Raw genomic sequence first — 23,234 nt, 5'->3', positions numbered from 1 at the left:
AAAACCACAAATGTTTGTGACGAACAGAGCAAATATACGAGGCAAATATATGGGCATTCTGCCAAAATCTGGAAAGTTGAAAGGTGTAGTATTTGTTTAGTTTGTGTAGGACTTAGAACACTGACTCCACTTTTGATAAGTTTCAAATATTAGTCCAAGGGAAAGCAATCTTTTTGGGTCTTTTAACTTTGCCTTGTCCCCTCTCCACACAAAATAAACTTGGCTGCCCGTTCTGTACACGGTTTAATCTCCAACTTGCTCTATGCAAAGTCTCTCGTGTCCTTGGTTTTGGCTCATATTTTCGCTACGACCTTCTTAAACTCTCTGACACTTTCAGAAAAAAAAGGGGGTGGACTGTAATCATCAAATAAAGTCATTCACTACAGTTAAGAGTTATTTTACTTCAAAAATGCGTATTAATGCATGCACTCTAATTCTGTCAACGTTCTAATTCAATGATACTAACATTTAAAAACAGTTTGCAGTCGCGCGGTGATGTTACTGAGCCGTGTGGACGTCCAAAAGGTGCTTTGCTGAGCAAAGAGTGGAGGGGACAGAGAAACTCGCAGCTGCTGCATGGGGGCCCTTGTTCACTGGGATGTAATCGGGGGCTCCCCGCGGCCGCAGGTTTCACGGGTGCCTAATGTTGGCTATGCTGACAGAACACTTTTAGTGACTCCAAGTCTAACTGAGACTTGATCATTAAAGCACAACCATATCAGTCTGTAGTGCAGTATTAAAAGGGGAATAAGTCATTGCAGACTGCTTATCAAAATACCCTGTGAGTTTAAAGAATAGCTTTGCCAACATGTCAATTCTCTTCACAAAGTACTTTTACTCACAGTAACAAAAAAAAAAAGATTACTACATAGAAATAATAATACATTGAGTAATTTGAGTATAACTCAGTAGTGCTACTATACTCCTATGGGCTGCAGCTGTTTTTTTTCAGTTTGCCTTTATTCCAGTCTGGGTGTTTTGTGTACTCTCACAATATTTCCTTCTGGTATTTGTCACGTCATTTATAAAGTCATGTAGGTAAAGGCAGAAGCTACATCTCACACTTTAATGGCCTCAAGCAAATACAATAATTAGATAGGTCACTGGCTCAAGCTATATTGTCAGTAAAAAGTTTTAAACTTGGGAACTGCTTGTAATCAATATTTTAGGTATGTACTATCAGTTATGAATAACCAGCTTCAAAGAACAGCTAGAAAATGTGGCTTGGCTCTACAATTCTGAGTTTGAGCAAAGTAATAAATAGACTACACTTGCAAACCTAACATTCAAATTGACCTTGAAATGCTTGAAATGATGGCCAGTAACAAAATCAAAGGAAATCATGGCATATGACCAGCTGTCTTGACAGTGAGATAGTCAGAAAAAGAATAAGTTAAAGTAGTCTGATATAAGTCAGTGATCATGCATTAATAGCTGTTCCTCTCACCCAAATGCACTCTGTTTCCCCATAAAATTATATCAGGGATGCAAAACTATATATATATATATATATATATATATATATATATATATATATATATATAAAATAAATAAATAATAATAAATAAATATATATATATATATATATATATATATATATATATATATATAGACACACACACACACAGATTTACTGATAATGAACAAATGGTCCAAATATTGACATTCACAAGGTCGACCACAGAAGATTGACTTTGCCAATATCAACATGCTACTAAGCATCTGATGAGCAAACATTTCAGCACATGCAAAACAAAATTTAAGAAAATAGCCTAAAACATCATTTTTTGCAGGGGGCAAGCTTTCACTGCACCCCCACACTCCCTTCTAACTATATATACTAACTCTGAGATCACACAGTGTCAGAGAAAGGGGATATTTCTCAATCCCAAGGATTGAACAATCTCACACACCTGTCGACCATCTCTGTCATCCACTGAATTTTGGCAACTAAACAGATGTTGACAAAAGGAGATTTGAAGATGTTAGTTCCCCTGTATGTATAAAGGAACACACACACACACACACAAACACACACACACACACACACACACACACACACACACACACACACACACACAAACACACACACACAAACCTAATCCTTTAAAAGAAAAGAAGAGCTTGACACACTAGATCACCTAAAGATATATCAAAATTAATGCAAATTTGCTGTTCCTATAGCAGTAACAATGAAAGATAGAGAACACAACTAAAAAATAAATAAAAAGCTATTTTGCAAAAAGTAAAAGAAGATCGAGCTAATGACATTTGGCACAAAGTAAAGAGTAGGGTCCTATTTTTGAAGAATTAAGAAGTTCTGTCTAAAAAAACATACAACAAAAATAACAGTCTCAGAGAGCAGAGTAACAACTATCTCCTTAAAGGTTCCAAATGTACTACAGTAATGGAAATCCAAAGGAGTATAGCATCTGTGAAAAGAAAATTTGCCATAAAGGAGAAAAATTTGGTTTCATGTATAGATGAATCAACAGAAGAAGTGTTAAGGGACAGATAAATATGTAGCATGAAAAGAACACATTTAAATGTTTGAACTCCCTAAAGAGCCTTGCATTGATTTGAATATTGAATTGTATGGACCAGGGACTGACAAAGAGTACATATCAGGTATTACTGATGATTATTTATGATTCTTACAGATACAGCCAGTACATTCCATATTTTCACATGCAACAAATCCGGGTCTTGTCAAAATATTTGCTGCCTTCAAAATACCAGTGATGGTGAGAACAATAATAGTCCACCTTTTAACAGCCATCAGTTTAGAGATTTTTTTAGTATCAAGGAATTATACATAGAAAGGTAACTCCATTTTGTCCTTTAGCCTAGTGAAATCATTCATGCAAAATCTTATTGGACATGTAAGAACTGCTAAGTCCAGTGGAATTCAGCAGAAACAAACAGTATGTTGACATTTTGGAACTACACCAAAAAAGGAGGCCATTTAAACAGAATTTATGAACAGGATACCTGGCATAGCCATCTTCAAGGAGAGAGATAATGAACATTTAAGAAGAAACAAGTTGGAGAAGGGTGATTTTAGAAAGTATTCAGATACCATAAAAAAGGCAAAGGAATCATAAGAAGTTTACGCTAAGATAAACTATGTTTGTAAGTAATAAGTAAAAAAGCTTATTTTTTTTTAGCCTGGAGCATTACCAAATAAAATAAAATAAAATAAAATGAAAAAGCCAATCATTATTGTGGTGAAATGCTATTCAGCTATAGAAAAGGAAAGTCTAGCCATAGTGTGGGCACTGCAGAAACTTCAGCCTTATCTGTATGGAAGAAAATTCACAGTAGTTGCAGATCAAAATCCCCTAACATGCTTACACCGAGCCAGCCAGTAGAATGCCAAGTTGCTAAAATGGGCCTAGGGTTGCAAGCATCAGTGTAGCACCACAATGGGGTTAGCAACGCCAATGCAGATGGGCTTTCAAGACAGGGGATGGGGTAAGGTATACTCAGATAGACCTAACCCTCTCAAGCAACGTTCCTCAAGAGTCACTTGAAAAACAAGCTTAAGTTCTCTGGGGGTGGGGGTGGGAGATACTATGTGAAGATATGTGAAGGCTGGCAGCCTAGTTAGATAGAATTTTGTAGATAATTCTGTCATTGTAAATATGAATATAATCCATAGACTTGGCCTCTTAAATGTAAGAAAACTGTTAAATGTTGAACTTCAAAAATGTAACCACAGTGCACTATGCAGGAAGAAAGCTGATAAGTCAAGCACTGTATGACTGTTTGATCTCAAAGCTCAGAGACATAATGTCTGGACTTAGGAATTCCTTCTATTGTTTTGAGACCATAGTTAATTGCTAGATTTTACATATATAATGTCTTTTATTGCTATACTTTCCTAGCCAGGTGCAAGATCAAAGAACTGTTAAAACTCTGAGTTTCTGTTAGCCTGGGAACCAGAGAAGAATGATGTAATCTAAAATGCGTGAGCATTGATATATTATTTTTAAGACATTCTCAGAGAGAGAGAATCAGAGAGCATTTTGGATTTTGTCTGAAGAACATTACTCACCAGTACGCTGCCTTTGCTCTAGATGTAAGTTTATTTACAACTGTGATTGCTCTTAATTAGATAGGAATTTAGTCAGATCTAGTCTAGCTGTTTTCTATATTTATGTCAGACTATTATACAATATTATTTGAAGTATTTTCCTGTGATTTCTAAACTCTTGACCAGCACTATGTTGAATTGAGAAAATTTGTCTTGTGTTTTTATTATTTATTATTAAATATTTTAAAACCTTTCAACTGTCTGTTTTGTGTAGAGATAATTTAAGCTCTAGAGGACATTGCATGTATATAGTGATACTGTACAAAGCCACTCCAAATAAGCCTTGCTGTTCATCACACTTACTTACTGGATAACAATATTGCACAGTAATAATTGGACACTCTTTGGTAAGGGCCTTTTTAGTAGCCAATAAGAGTAGTTGGTGGCAGTGATTACTACCTTATAGCCTGGCAGGAGGGGGTATAGCTGGAGAACCTGTGTCAGCCTTCCTCAGGAGTGTCTGTGTGTGTATATAAACCAAATCTCAAAGTGTGTGTGTGTCCGCTACTTGGGCAGGGACATGAAGCACTGGTTGGACAGAGAAGGCACTGGAGGTTTTGGCTTGACTACTCGGCTGAGATTTGTACCATATAGCTGTGCCAGTGGGGAGTCTTATTGGAGATTTGGAGAGAAAGGGAGAAACTAGCCCCAGACTGACTGTGATCTCTGTGTGCTCTTAAGGGAAATTGTACTTTACTGTGTGTGTATTTGTTATCCCTCCCAATGTGGATGCCCCTCACTGGTGTTAGTGGTGAGGATTGAGGCTCCTTGATTACTTGGCCAGTGCACAGCTGTCACAGTAGCAATAGAAATAATTATGTCAGTAACCCTAGTCTTGGGAAGTACAGATGCAGCATTTACATTTGCTACTTTACTGCTTTTGGTTTTCCATTTCAGTTCTTAGCTGAGGCAATTTCTTTATGGAGTCTGCAAACCCACCCTGTATCCATGTCAGTATTTGCTGGGTGCTCTGGTATGCTTCTAGATCCCAAAATATTGCTGTAGATAAATTGCCAGTTCTACAAACTGCCTTTAGGTGTGCATGTCATGTAAGTGTAAGGGTATTTGCATTTATTGCAGTTGTCTGGATTCCTATTAGGATTATCTGTTTTGTCTTGTACCAGTTAAGTGCCAGGACAGCTGTGGCTCTTCTTGACCCTGAATTAGATTAAACAAGCAACTAAAAAATGGATTACTATATTATTCTACATTTGGTACTGAGCCAACAAGTGACAGCTCCAGTGAACGAGTAACAGTCAGACAGACCTTTGTGCCCATGAGGTACCAGACAGCAGTAAACGTATATATTTTTTAATTTATTTGCTAACTGCATAAGCCCAATGGATGGACGCATCCTTTTTCAGTGGTAACCCAAAATCAGTGTTAAATGACTAGCTCATAGTTACACAGCAGGCAAATGGAGGCTGAGAGGACTGAATCCTGGATTAGAGGAAGCTGCTTGATGACAAGGCATAACCTTAATTTTCTGTGGTAACTTTCTTCTTGTTTAAATTACTACATTTCCATCTGTCACTTAATGTACAAATTACTAGTGATATTATCTTTTACAGGTGATCTGTAACTTTTAATCCAGTTTAGGGTCAATGGGGAAATGAGGAAGAGTGCACGCAGACATACATACACACTATATATATATATATATATATATATATATATATATATATATATATATATATACATACATGTACTATATATATATATATATATATATATATATATATATGTGTGTGTGTGTGTGTGTGTGTGTGTATACACGTGTGTATATGTATGTATATATATATATTTGTGTGTGTGCAGATAGACATATACACGCATATATGTGTGCATATGATTTATATTTAAAACTTTGCCAATAATACTGTTGTCATGAATGTGTTACCATATAAGTTGATTTCAGTTAATTTATCCCATTTTGAAAAATGCAGTAGGCTATATAATGTAATAGCTTGTATTCTGTAACTGTTATAATAATACAGTGAATGTATTCTTATATCTGTCAATGGTGGGAAATGAACCCAAGTCCCTATATATGAAAGGAATGATGTAGTATAATAAAGTATAGCCCTTGGTGCCCCAAGTCCTGAATGCCACTTAACACACAAAAAGGACTAGGCATCACTAGTGGTTTAAAGATTTGAGAAGCAGCTTAGAAACTCATCCAGTCTTAACTCATGACTGGAACTTTTGTAAGATTTGATCTGATGGACAAGCACCTGTATCTAGTTACAAAACGACATGAAACTAGTAAAGAACAAGAGCACAAGATGGCCATTTATCAAGGAAAAATCAGGAAGAAAGTTCAGGGAGTGAAGGATCGTTAATTATATATTAACTGCATTATGCAGTGCTTTGTCTGGAAATCCAAACTTCTGTTTAAAAGAAAAAGAAAAAATGCAAACATGTTAGTTGATTTTAGGATTGCTAATTTTCATGTATTGCTGTAGAATAGTAGGTAGGTCATCTGGTGCCCTTTGCTGTTCTCTAAATTAGTAAACCCCGAAATGAAGAAAAACTGGTCTTTTCAGACTTAAGGAAAAAAAGAGCTCTGAAACAGCAAATGTAACAAGCAACTTCCTACAATTATCACTTCACATCACAAGCACATTATTGGCATTCATTTATGAAGTTGTATATCCTCACTGTATCATAAAACAATGCCAGTATAGCATTCCAGTACCATTAATACTGCCGGTCTCTCCCCCTGTCGGCTTGCACCCAAGGTAGCTGCCCCCTTCTCCATGTTCTAGTTATCGCTCTGTATTGCTCATCAGATAAAGTGGACTCCATGGTGTCAAGTCTTTGCTAACTTTTTTTATTTATTACTGTGTTCAAAAAAAAGAAAAAAAACTTTAACCTATCTTTGCAATTTCCCCAGTATGCACAACATAGACTCCTATTGTATTTACTTTTGTTGGTTTCCTTTTTTGAAATGAATATAATGAACTACAATGACTTGTGTCACATTTAGGTCCACAGAAATGATAGCCTGCCTAAATGTCTCCTCTAAGAAAGGACCTTACAGTTTGAACATGGCTACTGAAGTTTTACAATTCAAATAAATCAGTGAAGAGGAATAACTGAATCCCTTCTGAGTCATCTTTAAAACAGTGTTTGGTAAAAAAAAAAAAACATCACTGTTTACAATGGCATCCTTCTGTATCAAATTATTAAAGCAGATGATTTTCTCTGGCGCAGTTTTAACAAGCCAGGTTCTGGTAACTGTACATCATGCAAATGACAGAGATAAAGACTTACCTAGGAAATTCAGCTTGGCTGACAGGTTGAAGGCAAATCCATCTGGAATAAAAGAATAGTCCCCTTCATCTGCTGGTGTGACATCATCAATGATTAACTTGTGAATTCTAGAGGTAACAGAAAAGAGCTAGTTATATGACAATGTACACTGCTTTTCAGATAATTTGTTCCTCCTTTACACAGAAAGGGTCAGAAGGGGAAAAAAAAAGTGTGCAACCATTTTTCTGCATAGACTGTTATAGTGATCATGATATCATCACATACCCATCGATCACTTGCCTTGCTTTTTGACTCTTTCAGTCTGTCTGCCTGTCTTCCCTGATACTTTCTGTATGTTTGCTTTGAAATTCCTTTGCTTTGAAATTTCACTGATCATACTTCACAACTGTTCAGATTTTTGCATCATATTTTTGTCTTTTTATCATATAATTTATGGTTTTTGGGCAATCACTGAGGAGTCAAGTCACTTAATAATGACATACATTTGAGTTTCAGACTCCATATCCTTCAGAAAAATGAATGCTTACACAAATCTGTTTATTCTAGCATCTTTCCAAGTTTATAAGAGCAATATTTAAAATCTTGTAAAAATACTAAACCCAACAGGGTAGTGATTAAATAAAACAAACAAAAACACAAATTCACGGACTGCACCAAGCTGTTTTAATGAAGAGCTAAAAGGCTCCAAAATACTAAGCTCTTTCACCATCGACTGATGGCTTCTTCAGAGTAAAAGGAGCTCATAATCACATTGTTTAAATACAAAATTCCACATGCACATTGACCAATCAACTTCCTTGATTAATTACAATCCCATATTCTTTTTCTTGTATCCCCCCTTGAAACAATATATCCGTTTATTGGGAAAAAGCCAGTAATAATTTAAATAAAGGTTTCAATACTAATATGTGTACAATGAGTGTGTTCAAAGTGAGTGCATAGATGTTTTAATACATGCGTTTAAGTAAGTTTAGCATGCATGTTTTATGGTTTATTTGAAATATACAACAGTATGTTTATTGGGATTGTAATTAATCAAGGAAGTTGATTGGTCAATGTGCATGTGGAATTTTGTATTTAAACAATGTGATTATGAGCTCCTTTTACTCTGAAGAAGCCATCAGTCGATGGTGAAAGCGCTTAGTATTTTGGAGCCTTTTAGCTCTTCATTAAAACAGCTTGGTGCAGTCCATGAATTTGTGTTTTTGAATATTTAAAATCTGCCCATATTTTTGGGCCTTTGTCCTCCCATTAGTTTAAATTTTATCCAGAGTTCTTGTGCTTAGGTTGAGAGGTATGCTGATGGTCACTCTGACTTAAATGTTTTGAATTTATACTTATCCACATCTTGATGTATCTCTCATACCAAAAATAATATGGTGAGAGCTATGTAGTCTAATTACCCATACTAGCCAGAAGGGACAAAAATGTATATGAGGGTATAGATGACTTCTCAAATGGATACATTTTCAGCAACATATGACTATAACTGCTGACTGGGTTAGGCAGGGCTCCACTATCTTTCCACAAAGCAAACAAGCTTGGATCATAAATAAGCAAATAATGCTCACTTTATTTGAATATGAGTATGCAGTAACTTGGAAGATGTACTTGAGCTCATTGTAATTTAAGCAAATGTGATAGTAAAATTTTTTTGCAGGTGGAAAGACCCTTGCATCCACCCTGTGAATTTTTAACCCCACACTTCTTTGCTTTATTTTTCCAATCTGAGGTCACTGCATCTTGTAAAAAGTGTTAGAACAGCCAGGCAGTATAACGCTTGTCTTTCAGACAAACTGAAAGATCGACCTCCTACAACACAAAAAAAAACTAAGCTTTAGCATCTTGGTCATAAGTAATCAGACCAACCAATAATCCATTGCTACACTTAGGCAACTGTGCTATGAGCTTGGGTGATTCAAGAACTGCCAAGTAATGTATTATGTAGTGTTATGATGATACAGCTAACTCCTGGAATGCACAAATACCATTGTAATGGTTATGAATACTACTCTACTTATAATTAGTGTAGTTGGTAAAGATAAACCTTTCGATATAGGCATGCTGGTAAGCAGACAAGGTGTCCTCTTCATGATGACCTGGCTTCACAAATGGGCTAAAGTATTTACCCATGCAAGTAAGTGAGTGAGTGAGTAAATACTGAACTGGATGAAAGTGTAGTCATTAGTGCAGGCAACATATGCGATAGTTTATTTTTATTGTTGCATATAAATGTAGGTACCTGTCAGAATATATAAATGTGTACCTTTAGATGCTGGTAGCTGCTGGAATGGGTAAAAGCAAGTAACTGCTGGCATAAGTAAATGTATAGTTGCAGATGCAAGAAACTTCTGCAATAAGCAAATACCTGTAGTTATATGAAGTTGCTGGGGTGGGTAAGCTGTCATTTCTGGTAAATTTTCAAATGAGTGAAGAGGCTTCTGTCTAAATAGTTGACTTCTTATATGTGTAAGGGTACACATGTAGGCACAAGTAGCTATTAGAATAGTTAAGGGTGTATTTACAGCTAAAGGTAAATTCTGCACATGCAACTATGTACCTTTTTATGTAGGTAATTACTAGAATAGACAATGATGTATTTGTAGATACAGGTTACATAATGGGCAGAAATGTACATTGAGCACAGGTACCTGCTGGAATGGGTGAAGGCTTACCTTTACACATGGCACATGAACAGTGGCTGGTATACACCTATATGTAGGTGCTGAAATAGGTAAATGCAGGAATGTGGGTGTATATATAGAAGTAGGTAATGTCTGGCAGAGGTAAGTATGTATCTATTGATAAAGATAAATTTTGGAATGAATGAGGATGTATCTCCCCATTGTTTGACATAAGTAAATATGTATTATAGGTTCATAGGTAGGTACTAGGCTATCTGCCCAAGGGCCTGCATAAGCCTAGCCAGCAAGGTACCATAGCTTACACCACCCAAGAAAGTTATTTTCCTGTGCCACTGTCCAGCAGAGACACAGAAGTGATCCTCGGGGTGTATTTCCTATTTCCCATCCACTCATCAAGATTTTTCTTGAAGAGTGCTAATGAAGAACTTTGCTTGAAATAGATGGGTAGCTTGTTCCAGAGTATAAGAAGTCTCTGGGACAGGAATCTATCTCTCCAGCATGTCCTGTTTATTGTGGTGACAAGGTTTAGGTCCCTAGAGCCTGTAGCTTGGAGGGATTGGGATTTCTTTAGGTGTAGCATGTCCAACAGCTCTGGGGTTGACATAGCTTTATATGTTAGGCAGAGATCACCTCGGAGTAGGCGATATGCTACGGAGTAAAGCTGGAGTTTTTTGAGGCGGTCAGTGTAGGGCATTTGTTTGAGGCCAGTAATCCTCTTTGTGAGGTACTTCTGTGGCCTTTCCAGCTGCTGCAGATGTCTTGTGAGTACATTCCATAAAGGACATTGTACTCTATAATGGGTCTAATGATTGACGAGTAGAGGGGAACAATGACCTCTTTTTTCCTGGATGAGAACCCTTTTATGATGAGGTGTGCCACATAGAAGGACTTCCAGACTACTGTGGCGATGTGACTATCAGAGGAGAGACTACTGTCCCCTGGGTCCCAAGGTCTCTTATCACGCATTCAGTGTTAAGTAGATTGCTGCCTATGTGGTAGTTTATGGGTACAGAGTTTTTACCAAAGGGGATGACACTGCACTTTTTGGCATTGAGCTTGAGGCCATGGCTCTGACACCAGGCATTTGTCTCAGTGAGTGAGTGTATTATCTTATACAGGTACGTGCTGGATTGTGAGGATGTATCTGCAGTGTCTGCATCTGTTGAATGCTGGAATGGATGAGGCTGTATTTGCAGTAGTAGTATTTGGTGTGGATACGTATGTGTACTGTGATACAGGTAAACGTTGCAATAGGTATGAGAATACATACAGATGTCAGCAGTGTCTGTCAGGAGTTAAGTACATCTGTTGATACAGGTAAATGTTGCAATAGGTATGAGAATACGTACAGATGTCAGCAGTGTCTGTCAGGTGTTAAGTGTACATCTGTTGATACAGGTAAATGTTGCAATATGTATGAGAATACATACAGATGTCAGCAGTGTCTGTCAGGAGTTGAGTGTACATCTGTTGATACAGGTAATGTTGCAATAGGTATGAGAATACATACAGATGTCAGCAGTGTCTGTCAGGTGTTAAGTGTACATCTGTTGATACAGGTAAATGTTGCAATAAGTATGAGAATACATACAGATGTCAGCAGTGTCTGTCAGGAGTTAAGTGTACATCTGTTGATACAGGTAAATGTTGCAATAGGTATGAGAATACATACAGATGTCAGCAGTGTCTGTCAGGAGTTAAGTACATCTGTTGATACAGGTAAATGTTGCAATAGGTATGAGAATACATACAGATGTCAGCAGTGTCTGTCAGGAGTTAAGTACATCTGTTGATACAGGTAAATGTTGCAATAGGTATGAGAATATGTACAGATGTCAGCAGTGTCTGTCAGGTGTTAAGTGTACATCTGTTGATACAGGTAAATGTTGCAATAGGTATGAGAATACGTACAGATGTCAGCAGTGTCTGTCAGGAATTAAGTACATCTGTTGATACAAGTAAATGTTGCAATAGGTATGAGAATACATACATATGTCAGCAGTGTCTGTCAGGAGTTAAGTGTACATCTGTTGATACAGGTAAATGTTGCAATAGGTATGAGAATACATACAGATGTCAGCAGTGTCTGTCAGGAGTTAAGTGTACATCTGTTGATACAGGTAAATGTTGCAATAGGTATGAGAATACATACAGATGTCAGCAGTGTCTGTCAGTTGTTAAGTGTACATCTGTTGATACAGGTAAATGTTGCAATAGGTATGAGAATACATACAGATGTCAGCAGTGTCTGTCAGGAGTTAAGTGTACATCTGTTGATACAGGTAAATGTTGCAATAGGTATGAGAATACATACAGATGTCAGCAGTGTCTGTCAGGAGTTAGATACATCTGTTGATACAGGTAAATGTAGTAATAGGTATGAGAATACATACAGATGTCAGCAGTGTCTGTCAGGAGTTAAGTACATCTGTTGATACAGGTAAACGTTGCAATAGGTATGAGAATACGTACAGATGTCAGCAGTGTCTGTCAGGTGTTAAGTGTACATCTGTTGATACAGGTAAATGTTGCAATAGGTATGAGAATACGTACAGATGTCAGCAGTGTCTGTCAGGAGTTAAGTACATCTGTTGATACAGGTAAATGTTGCAATAGGTATGAGAATACATACAGATGTCAGCAGTGTCTGTCAGGAGTTAAGTGTACATCTGTTGATACAGGCAAATGTTGCAATAGGTATGAGAATACATACAGATGTCAGCAGTGTCTGTCAGGAGTTAAGTGTACATCTGTTGATACAGGTAAATGTTGCAATAGGTATGAGAATACGTACAGATGTCAGCAGTGTCTGTCAGGAGTTAAGTGTACATCTGTTGATACAGGTAAATGTTGCAATAGGTATGAGAATACATACAGATGTCAGCAGTGTCTGTCAGGTGTTAAGTGTACATCTGTTGATACAGGGAAATGTTGCAATAGGTATGAGAATACATAAATATGTCAGCAGTGTCTGTCAGGAGTTAAGTGTATATCTGTTGATACAGGTAAATGTTGCAATAGGTATGAGAATACGTACAGATGTCAGCAGTGTCTGTCAGGAGTTAAGTGTACATCTGTTGATACAGGTAAATGTTGCAATAGGTATGAGAATATGTACAGATGTCAGCAGTGTCTGTCAGGAATTAAGTACATCTGTTGATACAAGTAAATGTTGCAATAGGTATGAGAATACATACATATGTCAGCAGTGTCTGTCAGGAGTTAAGTGTACATCTGTTGATACAGGTAAATGTTGCAATAGGTATGAGAATACATACAGATGTCAGCAGTGTCTGTCAGGAGTTAAGTGTACATCTGTTGATACAGGTAAATGTTGCAATAGGTATGAGAATACATACAGATGTCAGCAGTGTCTGTCAGGAGTTAAGTGTACATATGTTGATACAGGTAAATGTTGCAATAGGTATGAGAATACATACAGATGTCAGCAGTGTCTGTCAGGAGTTAAGTGTACATCTGTTGATACAGGTAAATGTTGCAATAGGTATGAGAATACATACAGATGTCAGCAGTGTCTGTCAGGTGTTAAGTGTACATCTGTTGATACAGGTAAATGTTGCAATAGGTATGAGAATACATACATATGTCAGCAGTGTCTGTCAGGAGTTAAGTGTATATCTGTTGATACAGGTAAATGTTGCAATAGGTATGAGAATACGTACAGATGCAGGCAGTGTCTGTCAGGAGTTAAGTGTACATCTGTTGATACAGGTAAATGTTGCAATAGGTATGAGAATACATACAGATGTCAGCAGTGTCTGTCAGGAGTTAAGTGTACATCTGTTGATACAGGTAAATGTTGCAATAGGTATGAGAATACATACATATGTCAGCAGTGTCTGTCAGGAGTTAAGTACATCTGTTGATACAGGTAAATGTTGCAATAGGTATGAGAATACATACAGATGTCAGCAGTGTCTGTCAGGAGTTAAGTGTACATCTGTTGCTACAGGTAAATGTTGCAATAGGTATGAGAATACATACATATGTCAGCAGTGTCTGTCAGGAGTTAAATGTACATCTGTTGATACAGGTAAATGTTGCAATAGGTATGAGAATACGTACAGATGTCAGCAGTGTCTGTCAGGAGTTAATTCTACATCTGTTGATACAGGTAAATGTTGCAATAGGTATGAGAATACGTACAGATGTCAGCAGTGTCTGTCAGGAGTTAAGTGTACATCTGTTGATACAGGTAAATGTTGCAATAGGTATGAGAATACATACAGATGTCAGCAGTGTCTGTCAGGAGTTAAGTGTACATCTGTTGATACAGGTAAATGTTGGAATAGGTATGAGAATACATACAGATGTCAGCAGTGTTTGTCAGGAGTTAAGTGTACATCTGTTGATACAGGTAAATGTTGCAATAGGTATGAGAATACATACAGATGTCAGCAGTGTCTGTCAGGAGTTAAGTGTACATCTGTTGATACAGGTAAATGTTGCAATAGGTATGAGAATACATACAGATGTCAGCAGTGTCTGTCAGGAGTTAGATACATCTGTTGAAACAGGTAAATGTTGCAATAGGTATGAGAATACATACAGATGTCAGCAGTGTCTGTCAGGAGTTAAGTACATCTGTTGATACAGGTAAACGTTGCAATAGGTATGAGAATACGTACAGATGTCAGCAGTGTCTGTCAGGTGTTAAGTGTACATCTGTTGATACAGGTAAATGTTGCAATAGGTATGAGAATACGTACAGATGTCAGCAGTGTCTGTCAGGAGTTAAGTACATCTGTTGATACAGGTAAATGTTGCAATAGGTATGAGAATACATACAGATGTCAGCAGTGTCTGTCAGGAGTTAAGTGTACATCTGTTGATACAGGCAAATGTTGCAATAGGTATGAGAATACATACAGATGTCAGCAGTGTCTGTCAGGAGTTAAGTGTACATCTGTTGATACAGGTAAATGTTGCAATAGGTATGAGAATACGTACAGATGTCAGCAGTGTCTGTCAGGAGTTAAGTGTACATCTGTTGATACAGGTAAATGTTGCAATAGGTATGAGAATACATACAGATGTCAGCAGTGTCTGTCAGGTGTTAAGTGTACATCTGTTGATACAGGCAAATGTTGCAATAGGTATGAGAATACATACAGATGTCAGCAGTGTTTGTCAGGAGTTAAGTGTACATCTGTTGATACAGGTAAATGTTGCAATAGGTATGAGAATGCATACAGATGTCAGCAGTGTCTGTCAGGAGTTAAGTGTACATCTGTTGATACAGGTAAATGTTGCAATAGGTATGAGAATACATACATATGTCAGCAGTGTCTGTCAGGAGTTAAGTGTACATCTGTTGATACAGGTAAATGTTGCAATAGGTATGAGAATACATACAGATGTCAGCAGTGTCTGTCAGGAGTTAAGTGTACATCTGTTGATACAGGTAAATGTTGCAATAGGTATGAGAATACATACAGATGTCAGCAGTGTCTGTCAGGAGTTAAGTACATCTGTTGATACAGGTAAATGGTGCAGTAGGTATGAGAATACATACAGATGTCAGCAGTGTCTGTCAGGAGTTAAGTACATCTGTTGATACAGGTAAATGTTGCAATAGGTATGAGAATACGTACAGATGTCAGCAGTGTCCGTCGGTGTTAAGTGTACATCTGTTGATACAGGTAAATGTTGCAATAGGTATGAGAATACGTACAGATGTCAGCAGTGTCTGTGAGGAGTTAAGTACATCTGTTGGTACAGGTAAATGTTGCAATAGGTATGAGAATACATACATATGTCAGCAGTGTCTGTCAGGAGTTAAGTGTACATCTGTTGATACAGGTAAATGTTGCAATAGGTATGAGAATACATACAGATATCAGCAGTGTCTGTCAGGAGTTAAGTGTACATCTGTTGATACAGGTAAATGTTGCAATAGGTATGAGAATACATACAGATGTCAGCAGTGTCTGTCAGGAGTTAAGTGTACATCTGTTGATACAGGTAAATGTTGCAATAGGTATGAGAATACATACAGATGTCAGCAGTGTCTGTCAGGAGTTAAGTGTACATCTGTTGATACAGGTAAATGTTGCAATAGGTATGAGAATACATACAGATGTCAGCAGTGTCTGTCAGGAGTTAAGTGTACATCTGTTGATACAGGTAAATGTTGTAATAGGTATGAGAATACATACAGATGTCAGCAGTGTCTGTCAGGAGTTAAGTGTACATCTGTTGATACAGGTAAATGTTGCAATAGGTATGAGAATACATACAGATGTCAGCAGTGTCTGTCAGGAGTTAAGTGTACATCTGTTGATACAGGTAAATGTTGCAATAGGTATGAGAATACATACAGATGTCAGCAGTGTCTGTCAGGAGTTAAGTGTACATCTGTTGATACAGGTAAATGTTGCAATAGGTATGAGAACACATACAGATGTCAGCAGTGTCTGTCAGGAGTTAAGTGTACATCTGTTGATACAGGTAAATGTTGCAATAGGTATGAGAATACATACAGATGTCAACAGTGTCTGTCAGGAGTTAAGTGTACATCTGTTGATACAGGTAAATGTTGCAATAGGTATGAGAATACATACAGATGTCAGCAGTGTCTGTCAGGAGTTAAGTGTACATCTGTTGATACAGGTAAATGTTGCAAGAGGTATGAGAATACGTACAGATGTCAGCAGTGACTGTCAGGAGTTAAGGGTACATCTGTTGATACAGGTAAATGTTGCAATAGGTATGAGAATACGTACAGATGTCAGCAGTGTCTGTCAGGAGTTAAGTCTACATCTGTTGATACAGGTAAATGTTGCAATAGGTATGAGAATACGTACAGATGTCAGCAGTGTCTGTCAGGAGTTAAGTGTACATCTGTTGATACAGGTAAATGTTGCAATAGGTATGAGAATACATACAGATGTCAGCAGTGTCTGTCAGGAGTTAAGTGTACATCTGTTGATACAGGTAAATGTTGGAATAGGTATGAGAATACATACAGATGTCAGCAGTGTCTGTCAGGAGTTAAGTGTACATCTGTTGATACAGGTAAATGTTGCAATAGGTATGAGAATACATACAGATGTCAGCAGTGTCTGTCAGGAGTTAAGTGTACATCTGTTGATACAGGTAAATGTTGCAATAGGTATGAGAATACATACATATGTCAGCAGTGTCTGTCAGAAGTTAAGTGTACATCTGTTGATACAGGTAAATGTTGGAATAGGTATGAGAATACGTACAGATGTCAGCAGTGTCTGTCAGGAGTTAAGTGTACATCTGTTGATACAGGTAAATGTTGCAATAGGTATGAGAATACATACAGATGTCAGCAGTGTCTGTCAGGAGTTAGATACATCTGTTGATACAGGTAAATGTAGTAATAGGTATGAGAATACATACAGATGTCAGCAGTGTCTGTCAGGAGTTAAGTACATCTGTTGATACAGGTAAACGTTGCAATAGGTATGAGAATACGTACAGATGTCAGCAGTGTCTGTCAGGTGTTAAGTGTACATCTGTTGATACAGGTAAATGTTGCAATAGGTATGAGAATACGTACAGATGTCAGCAGTGTCTGTCAGGAGTTAAGTACATCTGTTGATACAGGTAAATGTTGCAATAGGTATGAGAATACATACAGATGTCAGCAGTGTCTGTCAGGAGTTAAGTGTACATCTGTTGATACAGGCAAATGTTGCAATAGGTATGAGAATACATACAGATGTCAGCAGTGTCTGTCAGGAGTTAAGTGTACATCTGTTGATACAGGTAAATGTTGCAATAGGTATGAGAATACGTACAGATGTCAGCAGTGTCTGTCAGGAGTTAAGTGTACATCTGTTGATACAGGTAAATGTTGCAATAGGTATGAGAATACATACAGATGTCAGCAGTGTCTGTCAGGTGTTAAGTGTACATCTGTTGATACAGGTAAATGTTGCAATAGGTATGAGAATACATACATATGTCAGCAGTGTCTGTCAGGAGTTAAGTGTATATCTGTTGATACAGGTAAATGTTGCAATAGGTATGAGAATACGTACAGATGTCAGCAGTGTCTGTCAGGAGTTAAGTGTACATCTGTTGATACAGGTAAATGTTGCAATAGGTATGAGAATACGTACAGATGTCAGCAGTGTCTGTCAGGAATTAAGTACATCTGTTGATACAAGTAAATGTTGCAATAGGTATGAGAATACATTCATATGTCAGCAGTGTCTGTCAGGAGTTAAGTGTACATCTGTTGATACAGCTAAATGTTGCAATAGGTATGAGAATACATACAGATGTCAGCAGTGTCTGTCAGGAGTTAAGTGTACATCTGTTGATACAGGTAAATGTTGCAATAGGTATGAGAATACATACGGATGTCAGCAGTGTCTGTCAGGAGTTAAGTGTACATATGTTGATACAGGTAAATGTTGCAATAGGTATGAGAATACATACAGATGTCAGCAGTGTCTGTCAGGAGTTAAGTGTACATCTGTTGATACAGGTAAATGTTGCAATAGGTATGAGAATACATACAGATGTCAGCAGTGTCTGTCAGGTGTTAAGTGTACATCTGTTGATACAGGTAAATGTTGCAATAGGTATGAGAATACATACATATGTCAGCAGTGTCTATCAGGAGTTAAGTGTATATCTGTTGATACAGGTAAATGTTGCAATAGGTATGAGAATACGTACAGATGTCAGCAGTGTCTGTCAGGAGTTAAGTGTACATCTGTTGATACAGGTAAATGTTGCAATAGGTATGAGAATACATACAGATGTCAGCAGTGTCTGTCAGGAGTTAAGTGTACATCTGTTGATACAGGTAAATGTTGCAATAGGTATGAGAATACATACATATGTCAGCAGTGTCTGTCAGGAGTTAAGTACATCTGTTGATACAGGTAAATGTTGCAATAGGTATGAGAATACATACAGATGTCAGCAGTGTCTGTCAGGAGTTAAGTGTACATCTGTTGCTACAGGTAAATGTTGCAATAGGTATGAGAATACATACATATGTCAGCAGTGTCTGTCAGGAGTTAAATGTACATCTGTTGATACAGGTAAATGTTGCAATAGGTATGAGAATACGTACAGATGTCAGCAGTGTCTGTCAGGAGTTAATTCTACATCTGTTGATACAGGTAAATGTTGCAATAGGTATGAGAATACGTGCAGATGTCAGCAGTGTCTGTCAGGAGTTAAGTGTACATCTGTTGATACAGGTAAATGTTGCAATAGGTATGAGAATACATACAGATGTCAGCAGTGTCTGTCAGGAGTTAAGTGTACATCTGTTGATACAGGTAAATGTTGGAATAGGTATGAGAATACATACAGATGTCAGCAGTGTCTGTCAGGAGTTAAGTGTACATCTGTTGATACAGGTAAATGTTGCAATAGGTATGAGAATACATACAGATGTCAGCAGTGTCTGTCAGGAGTTAGATACATCTGTTGAAACAGGTAAATGTTGCAATAGGTATGAGAATACATACAGATGTCAGCAGTGTCTGTCAGGAGTTAAGTACATCTGTTGATACAGGTAAATTTTGCAATAGGTATGAGAATACGTACAGATGTCAGCAGTGTCTGTCAGGAGTTAAGTGTACATCTGTTGATACAGGTAAATGTTGCAATAGGTATGAGAATACATACAGATGTCAGCAGTGTCTGTCAGGAGTTAAGTGTACATCTGTTGATACAGGTAAATGTTGCAATAGGTATGAGAATACATACAGATGTCAGCAGTGTCTGTCAGGAGTTAAGTGTACATCTGTTGATACAGGTAAATGTTGCAATAGGTATGAGAATGCATACAGATGTCAGCAGTGTCTGTCAGGAGTTAAGTGTACATCTGTTGATACAGGTAAATGTTGCAATAGGTATGAGAATACATACAGATGTCAGCAGTGTTTGTCAGGAGTTAAGTGTACATCTGTTGATACAGGTAAATGTTGCAATAGGTATGAGAATGCATACAGATGTCAGCAGTGTCTGTCAGGAGTTAAGTGTACATCTGTTGATACAGGTAAATGTTGCAATAGGTATGAGAATACATACATATGTCAGCAGTGTCTGTCAGGAGTTAAGTGTACATCTGCTGATACAGGTAAATGTTGGAAAAGGTATGAGAATACGTACAGATGTCAGCAGTGTCTGTCAGGAGTTAAGTGTACATCTGTTGATACAGGTAAATGTTGCAATAGGTATGAGAATACATACAGATGTCAGCAGTGTCTGTCAGGAGTTAAGTGTACATCTGTTGATACAGATAAATGTTGCAATAGGTATGAGAATACATACAGATGTCAGCAGTGTCTGTCAGGAGTTAAGTACATCTGTTGATACAGGTAAATGGTGCAGTAGGTATGAGAATACATACAGATGTCAGCAGTGTCTGTCAGGAGTGAAGTACATCTGTTGATACAGGTAAATGTTGCAATAGGTATGAGAATACGTACAGATGTCAGCAGTGTCCGTCGGGTGTTAAGTGTACATCTGTTGATACAGGTAAATGTTGCAATAGGTATGAGAATACGTACAGATGTCAGCAGTGTCTGTGAGGAGTTAAGTACATCTGTTGATACAGGTAAATGTTGCAATAGGTATGAGAATACATACATATGTCAGCAGTGTCTGTCAGGAGTTAAGTGTACATCTGTTGATACAGGTAAATGTTGCAATAGGTATGAGAATACATACAGATATCAGCAGTGTCTGTCAGGAGTTAAGTGTACATCTGTTGATACAGGTAAATGTTGCAATAGGTATGAGAATACATACAGATGTCAGCAGTGTCTGTCAGGAGTTAAGTGTACATCTGTTGATACAGGTAAATGTTGCAATAGGTATGAGAATACATACAGATGTCAGCAGTGTCTGTCAGGAGTTAAGTGTACATCTGTTGATACAGGTAAATGTTGCAATAGTTATGAGAATACATACAGATGTCAGCAGTGTCTGTCAGGAGTTAAGTGTACATCTGTTGATACAGGTAAATGTTGTAATAGGTATGAGAATACGTACAGATGTCAGCAGTGTCTGTCAGGAGTTAAGTGTACATCTGTTGATACAGGTAAATGTTGCAATAGGTATGAGAATACATACAGATGTCAGCAGTGTCTGTCAGGAGTTAAGTGTACATCTGTTGATACAGGTAAATGTTGCAATAGGTATGAGAATACATACAGATGTCAGCAGTGTCTGTCAGGAGTTAAGTGTACATCTGTTGATACAGGTAAATGTTGCAATAGGTATGAGAACACATACAGATGTCAGCAGTGCCTGTCAGGAGTTAAGTGTACATCTGTTGATACAGGTAAATGTTGCAATAGGTATGAGAATACATACAGATGTCAGCAGTGTCTGTCAGGAGTTAAGTGTACATCTGTTGATACAGGTAAATGTTGCAATAGGTATGAGAATACATACAGATGTCAGCAGTGTCTGTCAGGAGTTAAGTGTACATCTGTTGATACAGGTAAATGTTGCAATAGGTATGAGAATACGTACAGATGTCAGCAGTGACTGTCAGGAGTTAAGGGTACATCTGTTGATACAGGTAAATGTTGCAATAGGTATGAGAATACGTACAGATGTCAGCAGTGTCTGTCAGGAGTTAAGTCTACATCTGTTGATACAGGTAAATATTGCAATAGGTATGAGAATACGTACAGATGTCAGCAGTGTCTGTCAGGAGTTAAGTGTACATCTGTTGATACAGGTAAATGTTGCAATAGGTATGAGAATACATACAGATGTCAGCAGTGTCTGTCAGGAGTTAAGTGTACATCTGTTGATACAGGTAAATGTTGGAATAGGTATGAGAATACATACAGATGTCAGCAGTGTCTGTCAGGAGTTAAGTGTACATCTGTTGATACAGGTAAATGTTGCAATAGGTATGAGAATACATACAGATGTCAGCAGTGTCTGTCAGGAGTTAAGTGTACATCTGTTGATACAGGTAAATGTTGCAATAGGTATGAGAATACATACATATGTCAGCAGTGTCTGTCAGGAGTTAAGTGTATATCTGTTGATACAGGTAAATGTTGGAATAGGTATGAGAATACGTACAGATGTCAGCAGTGTCTGTCAGGAGTTAAGTGTACATCTGTTGATACAGGTAAATGTTGCAATAGGTATGAGAATACATACAGATGTCAGCAGTGTCTGTCAGGAGTTAGATACATCTGTTGATACAGGTAAATGTAGTAATAGGTATGAGAATACATACAGATGTCAGCAGTGTCTGTCAGGAGTTAAGTACATCTGTTGATACAGGTAAATGTTGCAATAGGTATGAGAATACGTACAGATGTCAGCAGTGTCTGTCAGGTGTTAAGTGTACATCTGTTGATACAGGTAAATGTTGCAATAGGTATGAGAATACGTACAGATGTCAGCAGTGTCTGTCAGGAGTTAAGTGTACATCTGTTGATACAGGTAAATGTTGCAATAGGTATGAGAATACATACAGATGTCAGCAGTGTCTGTCAGGTGTTAAGTGTACATCTGTTGATACAGGTAAATGTTGCAATAGGTATGAGAATACATACATATGTCAGCAGTGTCTGTCAGGAGTTAAGTGTATATCTGTTGATACAGGTAAATGTGGCAATAGGTATGAGAATACGTACAGATGTCTGCAGTGTCTGTCAGGAGTTAAGTGTACATCTGTTGATACAGGTAAATGTTGCAATAGGTATGAGAATACGTACAGATGTCAGCAGTGTCTGTCAGGAATTAAGTACATCTGTTGATACAAGTAAATGTTGCAATAGGTATGAGAATACATACATATGTCAGCAGTGTCTGTCAGGAGTTAAGTGTACATCTGTTGATACAGGTAAATGTTGCAATAGGTATGAGAATACATACAGATGTCAGCAGTGTCTGTCAGGAGTTAAGTGTACATCTGTTGATACAGGTAAATGTTGCAATAGGTATGAGAATACATACGGATGTCAGCAGTGTCTGTCAGGAGTTAAGTGTACATATGTTGATACAGGTAAATGTTGCAATAGGTATGAGAATACATACAGATGTCAGCAGTGTCTGTCAGGAGTTAAGTGTACATCTGTTGATACAGGTAAATGTTGCAATAGGTATGAGAATACATACAGATGTCAGCAGTGTCTGTCAGGTGTTAAGTGTACATCTGTTGATACAGGTAAATGTTGCAATAGGTATGAGAATACATACATATGTCAGCAGTGTCT

General features: G+C 37.6%; 1 protein-coding gene across 3 annotated transcripts in view; it reads right to left on the bottom strand.

Annotated features, from left to right (window-relative positions):
* Positions 1-23,234, bottom strand: part of MYBPC3 (myosin binding protein C3) — a 627,853-nt gene that overhangs the window by 355,531 nt on the left and 249,088 nt on the right. For all 3 annotated transcript variants that reach the window (XM_044082825.1, XM_044082823.1, XM_044082824.1), the window contains one exon: positions 7,373-7,479. In XM_044082825.1, the coding sequence (XP_043938760.1) occupies positions 7,373-7,479 (107 nt within the window). The remainder of the gene's footprint in view (positions 1-7,372; positions 7,480-23,234) is intronic.

Source organism: Protopterus annectens, chromosome 9.part0 (assembly GCF_019279795.1).
Source record: "Protopterus annectens isolate FY-2018-M chromosome 9.part0, PAN1.0, whole genome shotgun sequence".
Taxonomy (NCBI): domain Eukaryota; kingdom Metazoa; phylum Chordata; order Ceratodontiformes; family Protopteridae; genus Protopterus; species Protopterus annectens.
The sequence above is the reverse complement of the archived record's forward strand: the minus strand, read 5'-3'. Positions and strand labels throughout refer to the sequence as shown.